Here is a 27,323-nt window from a genome sequence, read left to right as displayed (position 1 = left end):
CATGACCCAACTAGGGAACATTGTCAGTGCTAGGAGGAGGAGGAGGAGGAAGATGAGGAGGAGGAGGAGAATTGTGGGGTACTTGATGTTCTCTGAGCTTTGTGGTTTTCTTGCAGACCTTTCGCGACCCAACTAGGGAACATCATCAGGGCTAGAAGGGAAGGGGGTTTGTGGAGAGGAGGAGGAGGAGGAGGAGGATGTGGGGATGTCCTCTGAGCTTGGTGGTTTCCTTGCAGATGTTTCACTACCCAACTAGGTTATATATAGTGGCTTGCCCTGCCAACTATTAAATATGTAAATAGAGAGTCTCTAAAGCATTAATTAAGCAACAACCAGATAAGCACGGATTAACACCAGTCGAACAGCCAAGCAGAAAACAATATCCCAATCAAGGAGAAAACCACAGCCCCATCAAAGTCTACCATTTCAGACAAATGGCTGTCCAGCCTCTTCTTAAAAACTTCCAGTGTTGGAGAATTCACAGCTTCTGGAGGCAAGGAGTTCCACTGGTTAATTGTCCTCCCTGTTAGGAAGTTTCTCCTTAATTCCAGGTTGTTTCTCTCCTGGATTAGTTTCCATCCGTTGCTTCTTGTCCTGCCTTCAGGCGCTTTGGAGAATAGCTTGACTCCCTCTTCTTTGGGGCAGCCCTTGAGGTATTGGGACAGTGCTATCATGTCACCCCTCACCCTTCTCTTCATTAAACTACACATACCCAATTCCAGCAACCGTTCCTGGTATGTTTTAGCCTCCAGTCTCCCAATCATCTTTGTTGCTCTTCTCTGTACCCTTTCTAGAGTCTCAACAACTTTTTTACACCTTGGTGACCAAAACTGGATGCCGTATTCCAAGTGAGGCCATACCAAGGCATTGTAAAGTGGTATTAATACTTCACATGATCCTGATTCTATTCCTCTGTTAATGCAGCCTAGCACTGTGTTGGCCTTTTTGGAAGCTGCAGCACACTTGTTGGTTCCTATTTAAGGGATTATTCCTCCTAAATAAATGTGGGTTCATTCCATGTATCGTGGCCGGAGCAAGCTATGCTGGCCTTGTGGGGTCCTTCCTTCATATGATTTTGGAGCTTTGAGACACTAGATAAAAACAGGAGAAGAAATTCGAAGGGCTGCCAACTTCCCTGGCACTAGAATTTGCAAGTTACTATTTGAGTCTCTGGAATCTTTGCGATTTTCCACGAGTTGCTTGTATAGGGAGACCTCGAGTTACGACTGCAGCTGAGCCCCAGATTTACGTTGCTAAGTGAAATGTTTCTTAAGTGAGTTTTTCCGCATTTCTTGTCACTGTTGTTAAGTGGATCACTGCAGTTGTTAAGTTAGTAACACGGTCATTAAGTGAATCTGGCTTTCCCCATTGACTTTGCTTGTCAGAAGGTCGCAAAAGGGGATCCCGTGACCACCGGGAACAATGCCACCATCGACAAGCGCAGCGTCCTAACCCACTGAGCCACCGCGTCCCTATAAACTGGGGGTACCTGATGCTAGGGGACGCGGTGGCTCAGTGGATTAGGACGCTGAGCTTGTCGATCGGAAGGTCGGCAGTTTGGCGGGTCGAATCCCGAGTGCCGCGTAGCAGAGTGAGCGTCTGTTACTCGTCCCAGCTTCTGCCAACCTAGCAGTTCGAAAGCACGTGAAAATGCAAGTAGAAAAATAGGGACCACTCCGGTGGGAAGGTAACAGCGTTCCGTGCGCCTTTGGCGTCTAGTCATGCCGGCCACATGACCACGGAGACGTCCTCGGACAAGCGCTGGCTCTTCGGCTTTGAAACGGAGATGAGCACCGGCCCCTAGAGTCGGAAACGACTAGCACGCATGTGCGGGGGAACCTTGACCTTTACCTTTACCTGATGCTAAAATCAGTAAGAAGGAAAGCCTTCCCACCCCCACCCCCAATAAACTCAGCAGACACAAGGTGCCTTCCATCATCATCATCATCATCATCATCATCATCATCATCATCATCATCATTATTATTATTGCGACCATTCCAAGTGGCAAAGCACGGCCAGCCCTTAGAAAAATCACAGCATCCCCAGGGTCACGTGATCAAAATTTGGGCGCATCCCGGGGTCAGGTGGTTACTATTCGTGACCTTCCCAATGGCTTCCGATGAGCAACTTCACTGGGGAGAAGTTGGATTCGCTTAACGTCCAGGTGACTCACTAAAACAACTGCAGTGATTTGCTGAGCAATCGTGGCAAAGAAGGTTGTAAAAACCAGGCCTGGCTCCTTTAGCCATCGCCTGGCTTAGCAGCGGAATTTCTGATCTCAGTTGCGTCGTACGTTGAGGACGGCCTTCATAGTTTGAATCACCCTGATTTTCTCCAGAATTTTAAACGGTAACCACATTTCCAAAAAGTTGATTCAAAATGCTGATTCAACCAGTGGAATTCCTTGCCTCCGGAATTTGTGGCTGCTCCATCGCTGGAGGTTTTCCAGAAGAGACTGGACAGTCACTTGTCGGAGATGGTATAAAGCAGGGGGTTGGACTAGAAGACCTCCGAGGTCCCTTCCAACTCTGTTATTCTCCTCCTCCTCCTCCTCCTCCTCCTCCTCCTCCTCCTCCTCCTCCTCCTCCTCCTCCGCCTTTTAAAGAAGAGATTGGACAACCATTTGTCTGAGATGGTATAAAGCAGGGGGTTGGACTAGAAGACCTCCAAGGTCCCCTTCCAACTCTGTTATTCTCCTCCTCTTCCCGCTCCTTTCAAAGAAGAGATTGGACAACCATTTGTCTGAGATGGTATAGAGGCTCCTGCCTGAGCAAGGGATTGGACTAGAACAGGGGTCCTCAAACCCCGGTCCATGGACCGGGACCGGGCTGTGGCATGTCAGCAACCGGTCCGTCCGCACAAACAAGGAAACCCCCATCCGTGGGATGCAGGCAGCACACAAAACCACACCCCCTTCAAGTCCACGGAATAACCTCTCTCCACGTAACCGGTCTCAGGTGCCCAAAAGGTTGGGGACCACTGGACTAGATGACCTCCAAGGTCCCTTCCAACTCCGACATCCTGTTCTGCTCTGTTCCGCTCCCTCAGGCCTGCTTTTGTGTGTGTGTGTGTGCGTGGCAGGGATCGGCTTGTGAAAATAACACGATCTGGCACCTTTGTGCGTCAAAGGAACAAATCCACATTTCGACTGCAGCATCTCCTCTCCTTTCAAGGGATACCCGCTTCTCCTTGCTGTCACTTCCATTTCCTGATCGGCTGAGAACCCAATTTCTCACTCCTGACTGCAGCCCGTTAGACGGGCGCGCGCGCACTCAAACCGGCTCTGCGTAATTTTCTAAGCGAGTCTTTCCTCTTCGTTCCGCTCTGTGCCAAGCGGGCTCACTGTCGCCTGCCAACTTCTGAAGAAAAGAAATGACTCCGTTTGGGGCCTTCCTTGGAGGACTTTTCCACCACTGTCTCCAAATCAGAGGAGACCATTGCTCCGTTTACTCAAAGACGTAGTGCAAGGTCAGAAGATGTGTGTGTGTGTGGGGGGGGGGAGACCTGACCCACAGAATCACCAAGGATCGGATACAACCAAATGGATAACGTTGTCGTCCATTTTTCCATTCGGTTCATCCTTGTCTCAACAGCCAACTTTTGAGAGGGATGCAGAGAAAGGGATGAAGGAGAGTATCAGGGATGTTCAGGAGATAAGAAATTAAGGGCTAGGTACAGAAATGGATAGTGACACATTTTATTTTCTTGGGCTCCAAGATCACCGCAGACGGGGACTGTAGCCAAGAAATTAAAAGATGCTTGCTCCTCGGGAGGAAAGCCATGGCAAATCTAGACAGCAGAGACATCACCCTGTCAACAAAAGTGCGTATAGTCAAGGCTATGGTCTTCCCAGTTGCAATTTATGGCAGTGAAAGTTGGACCATAAGAAAGGCTGAGCGCCAAAGAATTGAGGCCTTTGAACTCTGGTGCTGGAGAAGACTCCTGCGAGTCCCTTGGACTGCAAGGCGATCAAACCGGTCAGTCCTAGAGGAGATCCACCCTGACTGCTCTTTAGAAGGCCAGATCCTGAAGCGGAAACTCAAATCCTTTGGCCACCTAATGAGAAGGAAGGACTCACTGGAGAAGAGCCTGATGCTGGGAAAGGTTTAGGGCAAGAGAAGAAGGGGACGACAGAGAAGGAGGTGGCTGGATGGAGTCACTGAAGCCGTAGGCGTGAGCTTAAAGGGACTCCAGAAGATGGTAGAGGACAGGAAGGCCTGGAGGAACGTGGTCCATGGGGTCGCGATGGGTCGGACACGACTTCGCAGCTAACAACAACAAAGAGAAATGGAAGTAGTCGAGCTGGGTGCATTTACCCTTGAGAAAAGATGGTGGAAGCGGAGATGGAAGGACTTGGTCACCAGCTGAACGATGTCGATGGAAGGAGAATGAGTCATCTCTTTTGTCTTCTCTGGCTCCAGAGGTCAAGATCTGGGATAACGGATTGGATTAAGATAATGTTTCTCGAGCTCTGCAACTTGACGATGGATTCTGGGAGTTGAAGTCCACCCATCGTCAAGTCAGTGAGGTCGAGAAACATTGGATTAGGAAGAACATCCAAGTGAAGACCCCAGAACATGCCAGACTGCCATTCCTGGAAGCAGAGGTTGAAGAGACATTTCTCCAGCTTTTCACCCACATTCCTGCCCCAAGGAGCAGGTCAAGCTTCGCTAGGACAGATGGGGCAAAATGGCCCATCTTCCACCATCCCAGAGATGCCTTGTCCCGCTGAGAAAAATTTGCCAACAGGCCACAAGAGAGAAGCAAAGTCACCAAGAACTTTCGGAAGTAAGTGAGCAGGTGGAAGACCCGAAAGATTGGCTTGGTTTTCGGTTGAACTTTTCGGGGTACCTTCAAACTTCTCCAGAAAAGGGACCCCAAAACTACATTGCTTGTCCAGAATCAAAAATCAAATGCGGTTAACTTAACCCATCGTCAAGTTGCTGAAGTCGAGAAACATTATCTTAAATCCAATCCATTAACCCTCCTCTTGAACTCTTGAGTCAGAGGAGACAAAGAATGACTCATCCTTCTTCTGTTGACGTCCCTCAGCTGTTGATCAAGCCCTTTCATCTCCTCTTCCATCATCTTTTCCCAAGATTAAATGCACCCAGCTCGACTCTTTCAATCCCTCCTCTCATCCTTAGTTTTTCATCCCTTTGAATATCCTTAATACTCTCCTTCATCCCTTTCTCTGCGTTCTTCTCAAAAGGTGGCTGTTGATGATCTTAGAGAAGTCAAATCGTGTTTCTTTTTAGCGTGGTTTCAGGGGTCCATTTCACTCGTTCAGCCCTGTACTGCAGCCCTGTATTGTAGCCTTCAGCCCCCACCCCCCAGGCCCCGAGTGCGAATGAAGCAGGCCTGGATTGTAGCAATCCACAGAGCCCGTCGGGGGAAGTGCCAAGATGCCCTCACAAGAGGCTCAATTGCTGCTTTTTTGCCTTTTGCAATGGCAGACTTCTGCCTCGCTTACAGGCCAAGGGAATCCTCTCCCTCGCAGGGTGGTTGTGAATAGTTATGGAGCACCTCGAGTGCAGAAGTCAAAAGCCTTGTGAGACTTCAATGCTGCTGCTCCCCACGGCTCCCGCTTTGGGGGACAGATGCCCCCACCCCCACCCCAAGGCCACCTACCTTGCTCAAGGGCAGGACCATAAAAGCTCCGCCTCCTCCCGATTCCACAATGATGGCCAGGAACTTGGGGTTGACAGCACAAAAGGAACTGTCCCAGGTCACTTTGGAGACGCGAATGTCCTCATACATCTGGTCAGCCTTGACCGGCTGTCCGAAGACATGCCGGAACTTGCTTTGGCGAACCACCCGACGACTCATGGCGGGGGACCTGGGGTGGGGGTGGGGGGGCAGAGGGGGCAGAAAGAGACAACGAGATCAGCCGGGGAATTGGTCCACAGCCGTCCCCAGATCTTGGAAGTCACAACAGAGAACGACAGGTTGATTAAATTGGCTCTCATTTCACCGTCCCTTCCCACCCCGGTCTCCAAGGCTGCTGTTTTCCTCCTCCATCAACCTCGTTTTTTCCTCTCAAGGTTTTCTTTTTTTTTCTTTTTTTCCCCTTTTTTTTGGACCCTGCTCTATTGTTCCCCAGCAGGTGAGTTCCAGATTAAAAGGATTATTAAGCTGCACATTTTCTTTGCAGTGGGAATCCCGCCATTAAATCAGGGCTGGCCACCATTGGCAACTTTAAGACCTATATGGACTTCAACTCCCAGAATTCCCCATGCCGGCTGGGTGAATTCTGGGAGTTGAAGCCCACAGGTTTTAAAGTTGCCAAGGTTGGGCATACCTGCCGTAAATCCATCAATGGTTATGCAATTAATTGGTGGAACAACCTGTCTTCTGAAGTTGTGAATGCTCCAAACAGGAAGTTTTAAAAAAGAGACTGGACAGCCATTTGTCTGAAATGGTAGAGGGTTTCCTGCCTGAGCAGGGGGCTGGACTAGAAGACCTCCAATGTCTCTTCCAACTTTGATTCTATTCTATTCTATTCTATTCTATTCTATTCTATTCTATTCTATTCTATTCTATTCTATTCTATTCTATTCTATTCTATTCTATTCTATTCTATTCTATTCTATTCTATTCCATTCCATTCCATTCCATTCCATTCCATTCCATATTTTCTGTTCTGTTCTGTTCTGTTCCGTTCCATATTTTCTATTCTATTCTATTCTATTCTATTCTATTCTATTCTATTCTATTCTATTCTATTCTATTCTATTCTATTCTATTCTACTCTACTCTACTCTACTCTACTCTACTCTACTCTATTGTTTATCCTATCCTATCCTATCCTATCCTATCCTATCCTATCCTGTCCTGTCCTATCCTATCCTATCCTATCCTATCCTATCCTATCCTATCCTATCCTATCCTACCCTACCCTACTCTACCCTACTCTACTCTATTCAACTGGCAATGATTTGGGCCAACTGCCAATTGGGCACAAGTAGGACTCTCGGAGCTGAAGATCACAAGAACCCAGTGGGGGGAGTTAAAAACAAGAACAACAAAGTTCATCCAGCATCCTGCCCCAAACATGGCCAAAGACACGGCTCGGAAAATCCTGGCTCGGACAAAGCATATGCAAACTTTACAACCACTCAATCAAAAGGGCTTATCGGATGCCCGATTGGCAAGGGCATCAAAGGCCAGGAGCTCAACCCATCCTGGGTGGGAGCTGTGATCATCCCCTCTCTGGAATCTCCAATATCCTTGCAAAGTATGCAATTCGCTGCCCGCCGCTCCATCACGTGGCAGTGAGTTCCACAGGATTAATTTTGTTGTTGTGTGTTTGGTATGTTCCGGAGCGTACCTGCTTCTCATTCCTCCTGCTGCCATTTTGTTGGCGTTGCCCCTAATTTTTTGTCCTTGCTAAGCTAGAACCAACACCCCCCAAAACTCCAGCTCAGATATTTAATTGTTTTTAAAGGGGATTTCCTTGTATAAATCTCCCTCTGCCCGGCACTGGATTCCAAACGGGGCCACTGTGCCAGGCACCCCACAAGCACAGGTGGTCCTCTACTTACGACCATTCGGTTAGTGACTGAAGCGAGAACCGTGCTGAAAAAAAAAGACTTATGACCGGTTTTCAAACTTAACGACCAGACACTGGGCAACTGACTCCTATTTGTGATGGTCGCAGCGTCCTGGTGTGTGTGTGTGTGTGTGTGTGTGTGTGTGTGTGTGTGTGTGTGTGTTTGCGAGCAAAGTCCATTCAGAAGCCAGATTCCCTTAACGACCCTGTTACTCACTTAACTGCACCGTTTCACTTAACAACGCTGGCAAGAAAGGTCGTAAAACGGAGCAAAGCTCTCTTAGCTGCCTCGCTTAACGACAGAAATTTTGGGGTGGTCGTAAGCCGAGGACTACATGGACAGCTTTTCAGTAGGGTGGCAGCCGGGCCTAGGCAGTAATCTGAGAAAATAGGACTCAGAAGTGACCTTGAGGGGGGGAGGTCATCTAGTCTGACCTTCCCAAGACTAGGAACTGGGATTTATAGTGCTCTACGATGCCACAACACAACACCCCCCCTTTTTTTTTTAAGGAGGATGGAAATGCTCAGGGTCACCTCTAACAGGCTTGAACAGGGGGCTGGACTAAGAGACCTCTAAAGTCCCCTTCAACTTTGTTACTCTTGAGCCCAAAACTTCTAACCTTATGGATTTTGTTTTAAAACCAAAAATTGCTCAGTCGCTTTGCCTGAGAAACTTAGTGAGACTAGCCCGGAGAGCAAATCACCCCAAAACCTAAGAAACTCTAAGAAAAAAAATCTAAGAAAAATCTAAGAAACTCAAGCTATTTGGGGGGAGGGCGAGTTCAACAGAATTGGCAGGGAACAATGTTTGGGGGATGCTGCTTGAAAAGGGTCGATGCCTCCCTTTTCAGGCGTTCCCTGATAGACTGCGCTGGGACATGGCGGTTCCATTCCCAAACTCCTGTAATGCCAATTGACGGATCTTTCCCCCCCTCCCCACCCTTCCTTTTCAAAGAGGTCCATTGGAAACCAAACTTAAGATTGCTAAAAGTTTCTTTGATGCTGGTTTGTTTAGAGATGAGCCTTCATGTGGGCGCGTGGGGGGGGCAGAGAAGGGAAAGTGGGGGGGGCTACCTTTGGTTTGGTTCACACAAAGACCCCTTTAGAAGTTGGGGAGTTTCTCCGATTACTCCAATTCTCCAATTTTTCCATCCAGCCCCCAACACTTTTATCCAGCAAAGGCTCCACAGAGGGAAAAATTGGGGGGGTCGCCCTCCGACTTTGCACCGGGGGGGGGCGGTGGGGCGGTAGGGGGTCCCGAGGCCTCACCCCAATTTCCACGGGCCAAAAAGTCCGGGTGAGTTTCTTCGTCCTTCCCTTCCCCCCCGCCCTTTCACCTTCTATCCAGCAAAAGCCCCCAAAAGGGTGGGAAAAATGGGGGTTCGCCCTCCCACTTTGCACGGACGGGGGAGGGAGGGGCTGCCGCAGGGCTCCCGCAAGACCTCTCCCCAATTCCCACGGCCCAAAAAGTCCGGCTGAGTTTCTTCTCCCTCCCTCCCTCCCTCCCTTCCCCCCACCCCCAACCCCCCCTCTCCGCTTCTATCCAGCGAAAGCTCCAAAAGGGGGTGGTGGGGGTGGAGAAGAATTTGGGGGTACGCCCTCCCACTCTGCACGGGGGGGGAGGGGAGGGAGGGGCTGCCGCAGGGGTCCCCACCAGACCTCTCCCCAATTTCCCCGGGGGCCATAAAAACTCCGGCAGAGTTTCTGCCCCCCCCTCCCCCCTCCCCTCCTCAACCCCGAGGAGCTGGAAGAATCGGGGCTTTGCACCGGGTTGGTGGGACGGGGGGGTCCGGGGAAGTGAAGAGTCCTAAGAGGGGGGAGGGAAAAAAACCGGGGCGGGGGTCTCGGCGCCCCAGCCTCTCTCTCCGCGACCCGGCCGGCGCTTGCTCACCTGCTCGTGGGAAGGCGCAGTGACGCGGGGATTCCCCCCTCCTCCTCCTCCTCCTCCCTAGGTGGGTGGGTGGGTGGGTGGGCGACGACCACCGGGCGGCCTGTAAACGGGGGAGCTTCCCCTGCCCGGCCCGGCTGGGGGGGCGACCTCCACGGGGGTCCCGCCAAGCGCAGCGGGCGCGGCAACTCCGCCCCGGCTCTGCGGCGGCCGGCTATAGAAGGCGCGGCGCTGGTGCAGAGCTGACTTTCCTAATATAGCCTCCAACGGCGGCGGCGGCGGCGGCGGGGGGGGGGCTGGGGGCTGGGGGTGGTGGTGGATGGGGCCGGAGGGGTGCGGGGGGGGGGCTGGACCAGCCGGCCGGGCTTTGACTTGCCGCTGCCCCTCCAGGTGCCATTGGGGGTCAGGTAGACTGCCTCCGGAGCGGGAGGTTCTACTGATGGGCTATAGAAGGCGCGGCGCTGGTGCAGAGCTGACTTTCCTAATATAGCCTCCGACTGCGGCGGCGGCGGCAGCGGGGGGGGGACTGAGGGCTGGGGGGGGTGGAGGATGGGGCCGGAGGGGTGCGGGGGGGGGCTGGACCAGCCTGCCGGGGTTTGACTTGCTGCTGCCCCTCCAGGTGCCTGGCCCGGGGGTCCCCCTGCAGCGCCCCCCCAGCGCGGAGAGGAAGGGGCTGCTAGAGTCTCTGTGTCTTTGGGTGGGGAGGGGAGGGGGGGAGCGGGGCGAAGGGGGGTGTAAGGTCGCGTGCTTCACATAGAGACGGACACAGAGCTGGGGTAGAGATGAGTTTATTCTGAACAGAACGAACTGGGGGAACAGGGGAAGCCTGGCGTCTATTTGCACCTGCCCAGGTGGATGGCATCCAATCCGTTCCAACCTGGGCTTCCTGCCAGTGCAGGGGACAATGGGTGTAGATCATGGCTTCCCACCAGGCCAGGGGTCGGCAACCTCGGCTCTTTTATGACTCGTGGACTTCAACTCCCAGAATTCCTGAGCCAGCTATGCTGGCTCAGGAATTCTGGGAGTTGAAGTCCACGAGTCATAAAAGAGCCGAGGTTGCCGACCCCTGCACCAGGCTGACCATGCCTGGGGCTGTCAACAGCTTAACTCATTAGGCTTATCCTGAGTGAGCAGCCATCGCCCGGAGCTGTCCAACCCCTCTGCTGGCCTGCACCATCAGCCTCCTGCTGTGCTGTCCTTTGTGTATGCTGGGAGGCATACACTGCAGGGGGGGGGTGTCTTCTCCCCTCTTCTGGTTCCCCCCCTGCCAAAAGGGCCATTGGGGGTCAGGTAGACTGCCTCCGGAGCGGGAGGTTCTACTGATGGGCCGGGGAGCGGGCAAGGGAGGGGGGATAGGTTAAGAAAGGGGTGCCTCGCCTCATTTTCTCTCTCTGGAAAGGGGGCTGGTCGGTGGGGGAGGGGGCCTCGTGGGTTCCCCCTCCCGCGTTCTCTCCTTGGTTTTGGGCAGGGGGGGGGGGGTTGGATTGGAAGACCTTAAAGGTCCCTTCCGGTCCTAGGATTCGAGGATTGTAAGGTAGACTGCCTCTGGATGGGGCAGTTCTACTGAGGCGGGGGGGGCAACTCAGGGCCTTGCGGGGGGGGGGGCAGGGAGGGGGAACCCTCTCCGTGTGTGGGATAGCGCTGTCCCCCTCCCACGCAAGCCACAGAGAGGCACAGCTGAAGGGGGTTAGGCCCCCCTCTTCTTTCCCCCGCAAATGGGGCAGCCCACGGAGGAGGGGGGGTCAGCATCGTGGTGGGTTCCCTTATTCCCGCCCTTGCCTTTGAGGAACAGGGTGGACTAGGAGACCTCCAAGGTCCCTTCTAGCCTTCAGATTGTAGGACTCTAAGGTAGACTGCCTCCAGATGGGGAAGTTCTGCTGAGCAGCTTCAGCACAAGCCAGAGGCCAGGCCGTCCTGGGGTGGGGGGAACGGACGTGGGGTGCCTCTCCTTGCATAGGATAACAGCCTCCCCCAGACCCCCCCCCCACACCGGTCCTTGGCTCACAAAGTAATACAGAGTGGCTTACATGTGTGGTGCTTCTGGGACCCACCCTGGAGGACTTTTAACTTCCCTGAGTTGGGGAACAGAAGGCCTTACAGGTTCCCCCAGACCCCCAACCATGTCCCCTTCACCAAGAGAAAAAGAGGTGGGGCACCCCCTTCTTAGCCGTGGCCCCCTCCATGCCCTTGCCAGCCATCTGGTCATCAGTAAAACCTCCCTGTCCAGAGGCAGTCTATCTGCCACAATGCCCCGCATCCCCTTTTGCAGGGGGAACAAGAAGGGGGGCAAACACCCCCCCCAACCCCAGACCCACCCCCCAACCCGCTGACGGTGACCAGCGTGCAGAACCCAAAACTCAGAAGATTTTTCTCCAAAGGAAACTGTATCCCCGCTTCTCCAAACGGGCAGCGAAGAGCCAAGTCAGAAATGGGCTTCCTGGCTGAGCAGGGGGTTGGACTAGATGATCTCCAAGGTTCCTTCCAACTTTCTTCTTATTATTATATAATAGAGGCGGGGGAGGGCCCCCCTTGTTTTGGTTCCTAAGGGGGTCCCGGGGGCCCTGACCTCCCCTTAAAAATTTAAAATCCTGTTCCTAAGCTCCCCAAACTCAGATTATTTGATTTGGGCAGCACAAGGTTGTGGCTGTGAGAAAAATGGGAGGAGGAGATTGCTTGGGAGAGGACTGCCGTCTTGAGCTATTTGTCAAAATAATGCAGGTCGTCCTCGTCTTATGATGAAAATGCACCCCAAAATTTCCATTGTCAGCCAAGTCAGTTATTTAGTGAGTTTTCCCCTTTTATGACCTATACAGAATAGAATAGAATAGAATAGAATAGAATAGAATAGAATAGAATAGAATAGAATAGAATAGAATAGAATAGAATAGAATAGAAAATATGGAATGAATAGAATAGAATACAGAATATAGAAGAATAGAATACAGTAGAATACAATAGAATATAGAAGAATAGAATAGAATAAAATATAGAATAGAATAGAATAGAATAGAATAGAATAGAATAGAATAGAATAGTAGAATAGAATAGAAACGAAAATATGGAATAGAATAGAATAGAATACAGAATATAGAAGAATAGAATACAGTAGAATACAATAGAATATAGAAGAATAGAATAGAATAAAATATAGAATAGAATAGAATAGAATAGAATAGAATAGAATGCAGAATATAGAAGAATAGAATAGAATAGAATAGAAACGAAAATATGGAATAGAATAGAATAGAATACAGAATATAGAAGAATAGAATACAGTAGAATACAATAGAATATAGAAGAATAGAATAGAATAGAATAGAAGAATAGAATAGAATAGAAGAATAGAATAGAATAGAATAGAATAGAAGAATAGAATAGAATAGAATAGAATAGAATAGAATAGAAGAATAGAATAGAATAGAATAGAATAGAATAGAATAGAATAGAATAGAATAGAATAGAATAGAAGAATAGAATAGAATAGAATAGAATAGAATAGAATAGAATAGAAGAATAGAATAGAATAGAATAGAATAGAATAGAATAGAAGAATAGAATAGAATAGAGAAGAATAGAATAGAATAGAATAGAATAGAATAGAAGAATAGAATAGAATAGAAGAATAGAATAGAATAGAATTAGAATAGAATAGAATAGAATAGAATAGAATAGAATAGAATAGAATAGAATAGAATAGAATAGAATAGAATAGAATAGAAACTTTATTGTCACTTTGAATATACACTAATCGGCATACATTAAGGTGAGATTTCGTTGCATTCAACTCTCAAAGGATCACTTCTTGCTACGTTTGTTAAGAGAATCACTCAGTTAAGTTAGTCCAACGGTCATTAAGTGAATCCAGCTTCCCCCCCCCCATTGACTTTGCTTGTCAGAAGGTCGCAAAAGGGGATCGCGTGACCCCGGGACCCTGCGACGGTCATAAATATGAGTCAGAGGTCGAGCGTCTGAATTTTGATCCTGCGACTGTGTGTGTGTGTGTGTGTGTGTGTGTGTGTGTGAGAGAGAGAGAGAGAGAGAGAGAGAATGCTGCAATGGTCGTAAGTGTGAAAAATGGTCACAAGTCACTTTCTCCAGTGCCGTTGTAACCTCCAACGGTCATTAAATGAATCGTCGTAAGTTCAGGACTGGCTGTCAAGGCAGGATGGGAACAAACCAACAGAAATGCCTTTCAATCAATCAATAATATTTATTAGGTCAATAACCAGCAGTTTTTAAAAAAAAAACACACAAAAAAACACAGAGTGAAGCCAATAAATGCTGCAATCTATGAACCACTGGCGATATCAATCACTTCCAGCGGAATAAATAAATAAACGGAATTTAAAGCAGGCCCGTTGTTTCCTGTGAATTAAAAAAAAGGGGGGGGGGGTTTTGCCCCTCACCCCACCCTTTCCTCTTTCCAAGCTGCAAAAGGATCTTTTGGTTTGATCTTCTTTGTGTGTTGAAGGTGTTGGGTTCCTGGTCTCCTCGTCTCCCCCCCCCCGAGGGTCTCTGGCCTTGATGGTGAAGGACCCCTGCCGGACATCCCCGTGGGCTGCCGCTTCAAGCGGACGGCCGCTTGAGACGATTTGCTGAAGCCATGAAAAAAAAATGAAAATAAAATTAGAACAGACAAACGGGGCCGTTTCAGTGGGGCGAGGGAAAGCGAAGAAGGAAGGAAAATGGAAGATCATTAAAGAGAGAATCCAGCCTAGAATTTAGGAGGAATTTCCTGACGGCGAGAACAATTGACCAGTGGAACCCCTTGCCTCCAGACGTTGTGGGTGCTCCATCACTGGCAGGTTTTTAAGATGAGATTGAACGATCATTTCTCTGGAATGGTTATAGAGTCTCCTGCTTGAGTAGGGGGTTGGACTAGAAGACCTCCAAGGCCCCTTGCAGGCTTAGGATTCTATCATTGTAGAATGAATGAATGAATGAATGAATGAATGAATGAATGAATGAATGAGAAAGAGAAAAAGAGAGAGAGAAATAAAGAAAGAAAGAAAAAGAAAGAAAGAAAAAAGGGAGGGAGGGAAGAAGGAAGGAAGGAAAGGAAGGAAGGAAGGAGAGAGAGAGAAAGAAAGAAAGAGAAAGAAAGAAAAAGAAAGAAAGAAAGAGAGAGAGAGAGAGAAAGAAAGAAAGAAAGAAAGAAAAAAGGGAGGGAGGGAAGAAGGAAGGAAGGAAGGAAGGAAGGAAGGAAGGAAGGAAGGAAGGAAGGAAGGAAGGAAGGAAGGAAAGGAAAATGGGAAGGAGGGACAAAAGGAAAAAAGAAGAGGAAGGGAACTAGGGGAAGGGAAGGATGGAGGAAGAGAGGAAGGAAGGAAGGAAGGAAGGAGCAAGCAACAGTGGAAGCTGAACAGAGGGAGATCCAAATTGGAAATATGGAGGAATTTCCTGAGAACAATCAATCAGTGGAACAGCCTGCCACCAGAAGTTGTGGGTGCTCCATCACTGGAGGCTTTCAAGAAGACATTGGACAACCATCTGTCTGAAACGGTCAAGGGTCTCCTGCTTGGGCAAAGGGCTGGTCTAGAAGACCTCCAAGGTCCCTTCCAACTCTATGATTCGAAGTCCACCTATCTTAAAGCATGCCGGCTGGGGAATTCTGGGAGTTGCAAGTCAGAGGGAGATGCAACGTGGAATTAAGGAGAAACTTCCTGACAGAGAGGACAATTAACCAGTGGAACTGCTTGCCACCAGACGTTGTGGGCACTCCATCACTGGAGGCTTTCAAGAAGAGACTGGAGTTGTCTGAAATGGTAAGGGTGTCCAACCTTGGGAACTTAAAAGACTTGCGGACTTCAACTCCCAGAATTCCTCAGCCAGCATGGCTGGCTAGGGAATTCTGGGAGTTGAAGTCCACAAGTGTTAAAGTTCCGAAGATTGGACAGCTCTGGCATAGGGCCTCTTGCTCAAGCAGGGGGTTGGACTAGAAGACCTCCGAGGTCCCTTCCAACTGTGTTATTCTATGACTCTAGCAGAGGAGGATGAGAAAGAAAAGGGTCCCCCTCTGTTTGCTTGGCGGCTACGAAGTCTACACTCTGCACATGTTCAGAGTTGCGGGATTGGTTTCTGGCAGTGGTGAATTCTTTTGAGTGGAAGAACCAGGCCTTCATCTCTTAAGTAGGACGTGGTCCAGGAAGCTGCTGCTGGTCCTTGACTTACGGTAGGGTGGCATAGGGATGGTTCAGGGGTCTGACGGACCCGGACTCAAATTCCTAGCGGTTGGGGGCTCTTGGTGTAGCCACGAGGTGTACTTTTGACCCTCAGCAATGGGGCTGCCTTTTACGACATTTTATGACGATTGTGCCAAAGCCCAAATTTCATTTTTAATGGGCACCAGTGTGGAGAAAGAAAAAGTGACAATAAAGGGTGAGGGTCAAGTTTTTGAAACAAAAGAAGCCTTCCTTCCCCTCCCTCCCTCCCTCCCTCTCTCTCTCTCTCTCTCTCTCTCTCTCTTTCTTTCTTTCTTTCTTTCTTTCTTTCTTTCTTTCTTTCTTTCTTTCTTTCTTCCTTTCTTTCTGTCTTTCTTTCTCTTTCTTTCTTTCTTTCTTTCCTTCCTTCCTTCCTTCCTTCCTTCCTTCCTTCCTTCCTTCCTTCCTTCCTTCCATCTTTCCTCCCCTCCCTCCATCCCTCTCTCAACATTTTTTGCGGTATGGTGACCAAAATTGACTGCTGTATTCCAGGTGTACAAGGGACGCGGTGGCTCAGTGGGTTAGGACGCTGAACTTGTCGATCGGAAGGTCGGCAGTTTGGCGGGTCGAATCCCGAGTGCCGCGTAGCAGAGTGAGCGTCTGTTACTCGTCCCAGCTTCTGCCAACCTAGCAGTTCGAAAGAACGTAAAAATGCAAGTAGGAAAATAGGGACCACTCCGGTGGGAAGGTAACAGCGTTCCGTGCGCCTTTGGCGTCTAGTCATGCCGGCCACATGACCACGGAGACGTCCTCGGACAAGCGCTGGCTCTTCGGCTTTGAAACGGAGATGAGCACCGGCCCCTAGAGTCGGAAACGACTAGCACGCATGTGCGGGGGAACCTTTACCTTTATTCCAGGTGTGGCCTTACCAGGGTTTTATAAAGCGGTACTAACACTTTGCGTGATCTTGATTCTATGCCTCTGTTTATGCAACCCAGGATTGTATTAGCTTTTTTGGCTGCTGCTGCACACAACTGGCTCATAGGCAAGTGATCGTCCACTCGGACTCCGAGGTCCCTCTCACAGTGGCTGTTTTGGAGCCGGGTCTTGCCCAGTCTGTACTTATACCTTTGGTTTTTTTCCTCCCTAAATATAAAACTTTGCTTTTGTCCACAGTGAAGCTCATTTTGCTGGACAGGGCCCATGGTTCGAGTTTGTCAAGATCTTTTTGGATCCTGAGCTTGTCTTCTGGGGTGTTGGCTACTCCTGCCAGTTTGGTGTCATCTGCAAATTTGATGAGTTCCCCTTCAATTCCCTCATCTAAGTCATTGATGCAAATGTTGAAGACTCCTGGGCCTAAGTCGGAACCTTGTGGTGCCTCACTGCTTACTTCTCTCCATGTGGATGTAGTGCCCTTGAGGACTACTCGTTGAGTAAGGCTTGTCTGCCAGCTACAGATCCATCCGGTGGTGATTTTGTCTATTCCACCTTTTCCTAATTTACCAAGGAGTAGGTTGTGGTCTACTTTGTCAAATGCCTTACTGAAATCTAGGTATACAATGTCCACAGTATTTTGCTGGTCTACTAATTTGGTCACTTTATCAAAGAATGTGATAAGATTGGGGGCTGGACTAGAAGACCTCCAAGGTCCCTTCCGGCTCTATTCTATTCTAATGAGTTGGAAGTCAATGCCTTTTCTTTTTTCTTTCCTTTTCTCCTCCTCCTCCTCCTCCTCCTCCTCCTCCGTTCTTCCCCTAACCCTCCCCACTGTGTCCTGTTATTTGCTTTTGTATAGTTGTGTTCTATTCTAGAACCTCATAAAACGCTATCAAGAGGGGAAATCCTGCTCCCTGTTGTAAGTCAACGGTTACTTGCACTGCCTTCCACGCCTTTATTAAGGACATAGATGAGATATAAATAACTCATTGATCCATGTTTAGTAACTGGGATGAAATACTGCCGTGCAATGAACTGCATAATTCTCCTTTACAGGAGAAGTGAATGTTTTTTGATATGGATTTCTGAGTTAATGTTCTTTTTACAAAAATATGGACTTCACAGTCTTGCCGCACAAGCCGAAGGCCTTAAGTTTTTGCCATAGAAATTTATTTATTTGTTGAATTACAGATAGTCCTCTATTTATCACCGCCCTTGTTGTTAAGCAACGCATCTGTTAGGTCAATTTTGCTGGATTTTTGCAACTTTGCTTTGCCCCAGTTGTTAAGAGAATCATTAATAATAATAAAGTTGGAAGGGACCTTGGAGGTCATCCAGTCCAACCCCCTGCCCAGGTAGGAAACCCTATACCATTTCAGACAAAGGGCTGTCCAGTCTCTTGCACCGATTCAGTTCATCACATCATTGTTAAGTGAATCCGGCTCCCCCCACCTATTGACAAAAGGGGACCCTGGGACATTGCATCCGTCATAAATGTGAGTCAGTTGCCAAGCAGCTGAATTTTGAACGTGTGCAATCGTGCAACAGTCGTAGGTGTGAAAAAGGTAGATAGTTCCCTTTTTCCAATGCCTTTATAATTTCAGATGGTCACTAAAGGAGCTGTCGCAAGTCGGGGACTAAATGTATGCAGCCACCCCTTTCACAAATGAGTGATTCTGATGTGCAAAGGGGGTGCAACCCACCACCAGCCACTCTGGGCTCGATTTGGATAATTGTGGGTCAACTTCACACAACCCGCCCAAGCCTAGATGGGGTTGGCATGCTTCTGGCTTTGTAGCTCAGGAGCCAGCTATTGTGGCTTGTCGGCCTGTGAATCAGGCTCAACACATGGACATACAGGTAAGTGCTCGACTTACGACCACAGTTGAGTCCAAAGTCGACTCCAGCATACAGGTAAGTCCTCGACTTAACGATCGCAATCGAGTCCAAGCAAGACAATTGTAAAGTCAACTTGGTCCCATTTTACGACCTTTTTTTGCCGCCACCATTGTTAAGGGAATCACTGCCGTTGTTAAGTGAGTCACAGGGTTGTTAAGTGAATCCAGATTCCCCGTCCACTTCGCGAGCCCGGGTCGCTGCAACCGTCATAAATGCGAGCCGGTTGCCAGGTGTCTGAATTTTGATCACAGGTAACCAGGGGGAGGAGGCTGCAACGGCCGTTAAGTACGAAAAATGGTCGTTGCTTTTTTTTTTTAAAGCGCCGTTGTGACTTTGAACAGTCACTAAGCGAATGGTCGTAAGTTGAGGACCCCCTGGAAAAAACCCCAAGTCGGGAAGGTTTTGGTTTGGGAGACCTCCATCCCTGCTCCACTAAGCACAAGAGTCTGCTGGTTCTCAAAATAAAAATTTATTCAGTAACAAGAACATGGAGTCAGCCCCCGTGGAGGTTGGGAGTTCACATTTAAAAACAGCCGAGCATCCTTGTGTCCAGGCAGTCTATCTTAGAAGCCCCTGGGAGAGAGAGGGAGCCCAGAGGATGTGGGGTGGGGGGGGAGAGACAGGTTGGAAGGGGAAGAAGGGAAAGAGGGGGACGAACATGGTTCCCCCCCCATTCCCTGTCCCGAAGTTGCTGGAGAGACCCCCACCCCATCCCACGTTGCAGACAGACACACACGCACACCCACACCCCAATTTTACGATGGCCAGGATGCACCCCTTCTGCCCACCCTGCAAAAATGCAAATCCCCGTTTGGAGAAGACACCCACCCCTACAGATTACAGCTAGCCCCCCCCCAATTCCAAAAGACAGGTGGGTCCTTCGCTGGAGCAAAGCTGCACCGGGGAGCCTTTGCAAAAGCCTTTGGACGGATGAGACCCCAGATGAGAAAAACACCCCCCCAATCCTCCAAAACATCTGGAGGGGGGGAAAGAATAGTGGTGGTGGCGGTAGCCTTCCTGTGCTGCCCGTCAAAGGGGGGGGGTCTTTTTGGTCTGGATGGGGGGTTGGAGTGGCTGTGAGGATCGAGGGGAAGATGGGCCCGGGGTTACAATTTCAGCTGGGGCAAGGACCCCATTTTTTGGGGGGGGAAATAGCAAAGCCCCCCCCCTTGGGTGGTGTTGGGAGGCTGAGGATGCTCAGTTCTTACAAGGGGGGGGACGCACAACGGGTGAGAGAAGCTCGAGAGAAGCTCCGTGTTTCTCAACCTTTAAGAGGCGTGGACTTCCAACTCCCAGAATTCCCCAGCCGGAAGGACCGGCTGGGGAATTCTGGGACCAAGGTTGGGAAATGCTGCAGTGCTCGCCAAGATATCCCCCTTCGCGCTTTCGGTACAAATGCCGCTCGCTCGCCTGTTGGGGGGTTCCCGTAAGCGTCCAATTCTCAGACTCTACAAGGTTGACAGTGCAGTGAAAAATGAAGGGTGGTTTTTTTTCTTTTTTGGGGGGGGAAAGGAAATGGGGACTGCTGGAGAGAGATTTCCCCCCTCCCAAAAAATTGCCCCCTTTAACAAAAACAAACAGCAATCCGATCCGATCGGCCTGAGTTTTTTCATCAATCGACATCAATTTAAGCCGAAAGCCAGCCAGAGCTTTTGCAAAGCTTTTCCGGCCCTCTTGGTTTAGATTGTGAGAAAAAGGGAGTTGGGGGGGGGAGGCTGCCCCCCCAAGGCTGCAGATATTGGGTTGCCCGAGTCTGGGGTGCAACTGGATGAACAGAAGGCTGAAGTTCCCCTTCTCAAAAGACCCCCCCTCCAATGAGCTGCAAAGTGCAGGTTTCGCTTCCAGAAGAGACCCCCCCCTGATGACTTAAGAAATGGAGGTGAATAGTTTGGGGTCCCTGCCCCCCCAAATACAGACTCCCCCGTTTCTCGCTCTTGGGTTAAAATACCGCTCCCCGGAGGGTGCAATTTTTAAATTCGCCGCCTGCACAGGGAAAGAAACGTAAAATAAAAACCAAAATTTTGGGGATAGGGTGAGATTCAGACGGCAGAAGGGGCTCCAACTTTTGGCACCAGTGCGAGAAAACCCCCCCCCAAAACCGGGAGCTGGCTGTGATCCAACGGGGAGAAAACCCCCCCCACTACACACACCCCTCTCAAGATCCAATCGACGGCTTCTTTCTTTGAGAAGGAAAAAAAAAAAGGGAGAAAAATCAAAATTTTAAGGTTCTCTTAAAGCAGCCCGGAAAAGTCACCAGCGCAACAACCGATCGGAGAAGAATTCCTGAATTATCTCTCTGCTCCAATTTATTCAGGCAGGCCTGGATTTTTTTTTTGTCCCACTCAAGAGCAAGAAGGATGATGGATCGTGATGTGTGTGTGTGTGTGTGTGTGTGTGTGTGTGTGTGTGTGTGTGTGTGTGTGTCTCATTTAAAGCCCTCCAATCTTGGTGGTTAGCTGGGCTGACGGTGGCCACGGAAGGATCTAGGGCAAGGGTAGGCAACCTTGGCTGGTTTATGACTCGTGGACTTCGACTCCCAGAATTCCTGAGCCAGCATGGGGGAATTATGGCCCCTTCATGACTTGTGGACTTCAATTCCCAGAATTCCTCAGCCAGTTCTGGGAGTGGAAGTCCACGAGTCATAAAAGAGCCAAGGTTGCCTACCCATGGTCTAGGATAGGGATAGGCAACCTCGACTCTTTTATGACTCATGGACTTCCACTCCCAGAATTCCTGAGTCAGCTATGCTGACTCAGGAATTCTGGGAGTGGAAGTCCATGAGTCATAAAAGAGCCAAGGTTGCCTACCCCTGGTCTAGGACAACTCGTTGCGGCTAACTCACTACTTGCTAACTCGCCGTTCTGTGCAGGATAACTCAATGCGACAAATGTTATCCACCACGCTTCCGTGGACGTTATTTGATTTCTATTTTTCTCGATGTAATTGTCCAAGGAACCGTGGCGGGTGACATTTATCGCGCTGAGTTATCCCGCCTGGAATTGTCTCGCGGCGAGTCGACGACAGCAAATTGTCCCGTCGGAAGACGGGTTGCGGCGAGTTCACCCATTCCAGCCACAGAGAAGCCCCCTCCTCGCAATTAAGGGGTGTGGGCATCCAGCCGGGCTTGGAGGGTAAAAAAAAAAAAGGGGTACTTCCTCCAAAATTAACTCTACACCACCCTCAAAAGTCCACCAGGCCAAGCTGAGCTACAACAATCTGCACAACGTTCAAGTTAAGACTCGGAGACCTTTATGAGAAGGGGGACCGGACCCGTCCCCCCAAAAAAATACCTTCCTGCCGACGGGTGCCCTCTTGAGCTGGGAAGTCGACGGTACGTTTCAAGCGCCCCGCTTAAACCTATCATAAGTCCCAAGAGAAGAAGAACAGAGCACCCCGCTTCCCGGAAAGTTTTGGGGTGCAATCCACCAGGGGTCTCTCTTAATCTCTTTGTGGACCTCAAGTTTCTGGCCCTCAACTGGTCTGGAGATCTACCGAGTCCACAGGAAGAGAATAAAAACCAACACGCGACAGGTTTTTCTGGATGTGGTTTCTTAGCCTTCTAAGAAATAAATGATTTTTTTTAAAAAAGAAAGAAAAAAGAAGAAGAAGTAGTAAGGACAGAGTCGGCAACTTTCCCGGCCTGCCCAAGCGTGTAAAAAATAAAAATAAAAATAAAAATCCAGACACGGTTCTTCTTCTTCGGGTGGCGGGGAAGAGGAAGGAACGTTTCAGTGCATTAATACATTCCGCCCTGCCGGAAGTGTGACGCGACAGCCGTCGTGGGGAAAAAAACCCTGATTTCCAGAAAAGAGGGGAGAAAGGAACGGGAAGGAGCATCGCGCCACGCACACCCGTCCACGACAAAACACCAAGAGAAGCATCTCGGAGAGGCAGGTTAACGCAACGGGGTCGATCCAAAGGCGAAAAAACCCCCCAAAACCACGGAAATTAAAAAAAACACACACAAATCAAAACAGCCCCACACAACTCACATGCGTTTTGGCACCAGCTGGCAAAATAACTAACCCGCCCCCTCCTAATTTTCAAATATTTGTTGTTGTTTTTTTAAAAAAAACAAAGCAGTTGGTAACTATCAAATGGTCCAGCCCAGGGGTAGGCAACCTCGGCTCTTTTAGGACTCGTGGACTTCAACTCCCAGAATTCCTGAGCCAGCTTGGCTCAGTATGGAAACCTCTCCCTTTCCCCTCAGCATGGCTGGCTCAGGAATTCTGGGAGTTGAAGTCCACGTGTCATAAAGCGGCCTAGGCCTAGACCAGGAGTACGCAACCTTGGCTCTTTTATGACTCGTGGACTTCAACTCCCAGAATTACTGAGCCAGCGTGGCTCAGCAAGGAAACCTCTCCCTTTTCCCTCAGCATGGCTGGCTCAGGTCCACCAGTCATGAAGGGGCCATAGTTTCCCCCATGCTGGCTCAGGAATTCTGGGAGTTGAAGTCCACGTGTCATAAAGCGGCCTAGGCCTAGACCAGGAGTATGCAACCTCGGCTCTTTTAGGACTCGTGGACTTCAACTCCCAGAATTCCTGAGCCAGCTTGGCTCAGTATGGAAACCTCTCCCTTTCCCCTCAGCATGGCTGGCTCAGGAATTCTGGGAGTTGAAGTCCACGTGTCATAAAGCGGCCTAGGCCTAGACCAGGAGTATGCAACCTTGGCTCTTTTATGACTCGTGGACTTCAACTCCCAGAATTCCTGAGCCAGCGTGGCTCAGTATGGAAACCTCTCCCTTTCCCCTCAGCATGGCTGGCTCAGGAATTCTGGGAGTTGAAGTCCATGAGTCCTAAAAGAGCCGAGGTTGCCTACCCCTGGTCCAGCCAAATTCCCAAAGGGGAGCGCAAATAACCGGAGAGAATTCGGTTTAAATGGGGAGAGAGAGGGGGGGGAAAGAAAAAGAAAAAATGGATTTTCCAGTTTACGGAAGAGATGTTAGCCTCTTGAAGTAGGACAAAGGGAGGGGGGGGGCTAAGGACAAAAATCCCCACCCCCCCACCCCGTTTTTTTTTATAATAAGTCCTATTATGTACAGAAACACAAACACGCACAATTTTTCCCCCCTCCCCATGTTTTGGTGACACGAAGTTGGGGGGAACGGGACCCCAGAGGGGTAACCACCCCCCCTACTCTTAATTCATTTCTGGACTCTAATCGAAGTGCTTGATGGGAGGGGAGGGAAGGGAAAGGCAAGGAGACACACCCACCCACCCACGAGCCCACCCCACCCCACCCACCCCCACTTCCAGAGCTTTGCACAGTGGAGAGAAAGGAGAGAGAGATAGCCGGCAAGTTTTGAGAAGGCCCACCGTTTTATTCAAGTAACCGGAGAATCGGACCCTTTTATATATATTTTTTCCCAACGCCTGCCTTAAAAGAACACCTGTTCCGGAAAATAAATTTTGTTTATATATATATATATATATATATATATATATATATATATATATATATATATATATATATATATATATATACACATATACATATATATATATATATACACATATACATATACATATATATATATATATATATATATATATATATATATATATATATATATATATATATATATGCGTCCTCTTTTTTTTGCAGCTAAAAAGGGGCTGTTTTCAGCAAAGGGGAATTTATATATATATATATATATATATATATATATATATATATATATATATATATATATATATGCGTCCTCTTTTTTTTTGCAGCTAAAAAGGGGCTGTTTTCAGCAAAGGGGAATTTATATATATATATATATATATATATATATATATATATATATATATATATATATATATATATATATATATATGCCTCCTCTTTTTTTGGTGGCTAAAAAGGGGCTGTTTTCAGCAAAGGGGAGCTTGCAAGCCCGCAAACGGAGACAGCGGGCGAAGCTACGGATTGCCCGCCGTGTTGCAGAGGCCTTTGGGTGGGTGGGCACGCACGGGCAAAGAGGCTTCCCTGCCAGCTTGCAAAGGTGGGCAGATGTTTTTAAGGGAAGGGGGCACACCATGGCTGCGGGGGGGGGGCTTCCTGGGGGGAGGGGAAGAGGAAGGAGAAAATCGGAGACAAGGTTCGGACACCGGCCCTCTCCAGCCAACAACCCTGTGGGTGGGTGGGTGGGGTTGCACCCCCTCCTCAAATGCATCGGGGGGGGGGGCTCCACAGGAGTTGGCATGGTGGAAATCAGTGGCATTAACGGGTGCAAAAATATTGTCCTGACGCGCGTGTGCTGCAAAATTGTGGCCTCTCCCCCGGACATCTTTGGAGGTGAGCAGAGAGAGAAATAAAACTTCATAACTGTTTGGGTCCAGGGGTTCAACCCTCAAGGAGGGGGGGGGGTGCGAGCCCCCACCCTCTAATTAGCAGAGCGGGGGGGGAGGCTTTGCACACCCCCAAACCCTACAACGGCATGAGTGTGATGGTGGGAAAATAAAACCCACAGCCTCTTCCCCCCCCCCGCCCCTTTGATTTGCAAAAGAAAGAGTGTTCTTTTAAGACAAAGCTGGAAAAAAAATAGAGGTAAAAAAATCTTTTCGTAGGAAAAGAAAAAACCACCCAATGAAAAACAAAACGAGATAAAACAGAAGAGAACAATGGATGGGGGAGTCCTTTTTTTTTTTAAACGAACAAAAAAAAAACAACAAAGCTTGAATTTTAGCCCACCTGGAAAATGTACATGCAAAAAAAGGAGGAACCGTACAAATAAAAGAACATACATACACACACATATATAGATCTATATATGTATATATATATATATATATATATATATATAAAAAAACAACTCAACCTAACTAATAAAGTGCATGTTTCGGTATATATTACATCTGCGCCAATTTGAAGAACACACAACCCAGGAATTGTGAAAAGTTTGAAGGAGGGGGAAGGGGAGGGAGGGGAATCTGAGATCACATCGTATTATAGACGGGGTTGGCGGTTCGTTTCCGCTCGGATTTTTTTAACTTCCTGGGCAGTCGAGTTCTGGCGGGGGGATTTCGAGAGAGGCCGGCTGGCTGGGCCGGGCCGTGGCGCCAAGTCCACGTTCCTTCGGGGGGGCCACAGGTCGGGGGGAAGTCTTGGGCAAATTGAGCCCGGGGCCTTTCCACCGGCCGGCTCAGGGCCAAGCTTTCCCACAGCTTGACCGGTTCCACCAAATGCCTCGTGGGCTCGGGAGACAGGATGGCCAAGCAGGAGATGGCCGGATCCGGCATGGGGACCCGGAGCGATTCTGGCGAGACCGGCCTGGCGCCGGTGGACAGACAGCAGCCACGGGGCAAGTCGTCCTTCAGAGAGCCTAGACAGTCCAGTTTGGCCAAAGAGGCCGAGCGCTTCATTTGGGACGGGGCGGTCAGCCCGGCTTGCCGCAAGCGGCATTCCAGTTCTTTCGCCAGCTGCTTGACCAGGCTGCTCCCCTGGCCGTCGTCTTTGGCGCAACCGTCGCAGCTGGAACGGCGAGGGAAAGGGCAGCGGAGAGGCGGTGCTGCGCAGATGTCTGGGTTTTCCCCCGGATTGGGGGTCCAGCGTGTCCAGGGCAAGGAACCCCTTCCCCTCTCCTCCAGGGAGAAGTGCCCATTTCCAGCATAGCCCCCCGAGGGAGCCGGCTCAGATTCGGTGCTTGTGCTGTCCTGAGTGACCCCCTCCAGGCCGAGACGGTGCTGGCCACATGAAGGTGGTGGAGGGGAGTTCCTCGCGAGGTTGGCAGGAGAGAAGGGGGTTGCCGGGTTGGACGGTGCCCCCATCTCCCCCGCCTCCTTGTCCGTCTCCTTGGGGCTCCCCCAAGAGAAGAGGGCTTTGTTGAAGGGGCCGTTTTCCTGTTCTGGAGTCCCGGACGAATCCGGGCTGCATCGCGGCATCTCCGAGCCAAAAGTGGTGTTGCAGTTTTCATCCAGGGTTTTCTCTGGGATCCGGGTGGTGGTCCCCTTCTCGGCCCCCTCCGTGCCAGGCAGAGCAGGTGTGTATTCGATGATCTCGATTCTCTTGGGGAGGGGGTTGAGCAGAGGAAGACCCTCGTCACCCTCCATCCAAAGCACCATCCGGTGCTCGTGGGTGACGCCCGATGTCTCCGCAGGGACTTCTGGTGGGCGAGAGGCTTCCGATGGCGGTTTGGGGACGGTCGCCATCTCACAGCTGCCGCCTGTCCTCAAGACCTCGTTACTCTTCGGGAACTGGGCCGGCTCGTGAGGCGGATCCTCGTTCTTGCCCTTTGCGCTCGGGTCGGACGTGGGGGACTCGTTCCTGGAATTCTTCCGGACGGGGAAGAGGGCAACGGGGGGAGCGTGCTGCAAATCTTGCTGCTCCTGCCGTAGACGCTCTTCGAACTCCAGAGTGGCCCGTCGGACAGAACCAGGACACCATTTGGGCCCGGGGAGGACTCGGGCGTCTGCGGGGTCTTCAGCCAAGCCCTTTCCTTCCACCTCTGGCTTAGAGGCGAGCATCGGGGGCAAGGAAGACCCATCCGGATCCGGTTTCAAAGGCTCCCGAGCCGCTTCTTTCGGAACGGGTCCAGCCGCGTCCCCTGCTTCCTCGGCCTTCCCGTGCTTGCTGTCCCAAGGCCAGGCCGCCTCGGCAGGCGTCTCATGGAGGGGGGTCCTCTTGGACGTTGGGAGTGGATTGTTGGCGGTCTCTGCCTTGGCTGGTCCCTGCGATCCTCCCTGATGGATCGACTCGATCTCAGTGACGATCCCTTTGACCGAGATGACAGGCGAATGGGACCGGATCAGGCCCACGGGAGCCTCTGGTTCCGAGAGCTGAGGAAAAAAAAAAAGGAAGAGAGAAAGCAGAAAAAAGAACCTTAATTTGGTGACAATCCAAATAAGGCTTCAACATCAAATCAGGCCACGTTGCATATAGGCTGTCCTCGACTTACAGTGGTTCATTTAGCGACCGAAG

The 27,323-nt window shown here is 49.9% G+C and overlaps 2 protein-coding genes and 1 long non-coding RNA gene across 9 annotated transcripts in view; all 3 read right to left on the bottom strand.

The window, feature by feature from the left end:
* The window catches only part of CORO6 (coronin 6), a 43,157-nt gene extending 33,527 nt beyond the window's left edge, over positions 1-9,630 (bottom strand). For 2 of the 3 annotated variants that reach the window (XM_083379803.1, XM_083379801.1), the window contains exons 1-2: positions 9,447-9,514; positions 5,635-5,842 (exon numbers count right to left, since the gene is read on the bottom strand). In XM_083379803.1, the coding sequence (XP_083235929.1) occupies positions 5,635-5,832 (198 nt within the window). In that variant the 5' untranslated portion in view covers positions 5,833-5,842; positions 9,447-9,514. Of the gene's footprint in view, positions 1-5,634; positions 5,843-9,446 lie in introns of all 3 variants that reach the window. The other variant, XM_083379802.1, reaches the window with a different exon arrangement.
* The window catches only part of LOC310632899, a 339,863-nt gene that overhangs the window by 75,034 nt on the left and 237,506 nt on the right, over positions 1-27,323 (bottom strand). The window lies entirely within an intron of this gene.
* SSH2 (slingshot protein phosphatase 2) overlaps positions 24,251-27,323 on the bottom strand; it is a 471,054-nt gene continuing 467,981 nt past the window's right edge. For all 5 annotated transcript variants that reach the window (XM_083379660.1, XM_083379661.1, XM_083379657.1 and 2 more), the window contains exon 15: positions 24,251-27,181. In XM_083379660.1, the coding sequence (XP_083235786.1) occupies positions 25,343-27,181 (1,839 nt within the window). In that variant the 3' untranslated portion in view covers positions 24,251-25,342. The remainder of the gene's footprint in view (positions 27,182-27,323) is intronic.

The sequence above is a fragment of the Vipera ursinii genome, assembly GCF_947247035.1.
Source record: "Vipera ursinii genome assembly, chromosome: 1".
In the NCBI taxonomy this organism is placed as follows: domain Eukaryota; kingdom Metazoa; phylum Chordata; class Lepidosauria; order Squamata; family Viperidae; genus Vipera; species Vipera ursinii.
The sequence above is the reverse complement of the archived record's forward strand: the minus strand, read 5'-3'. Positions and strand labels throughout refer to the sequence as shown.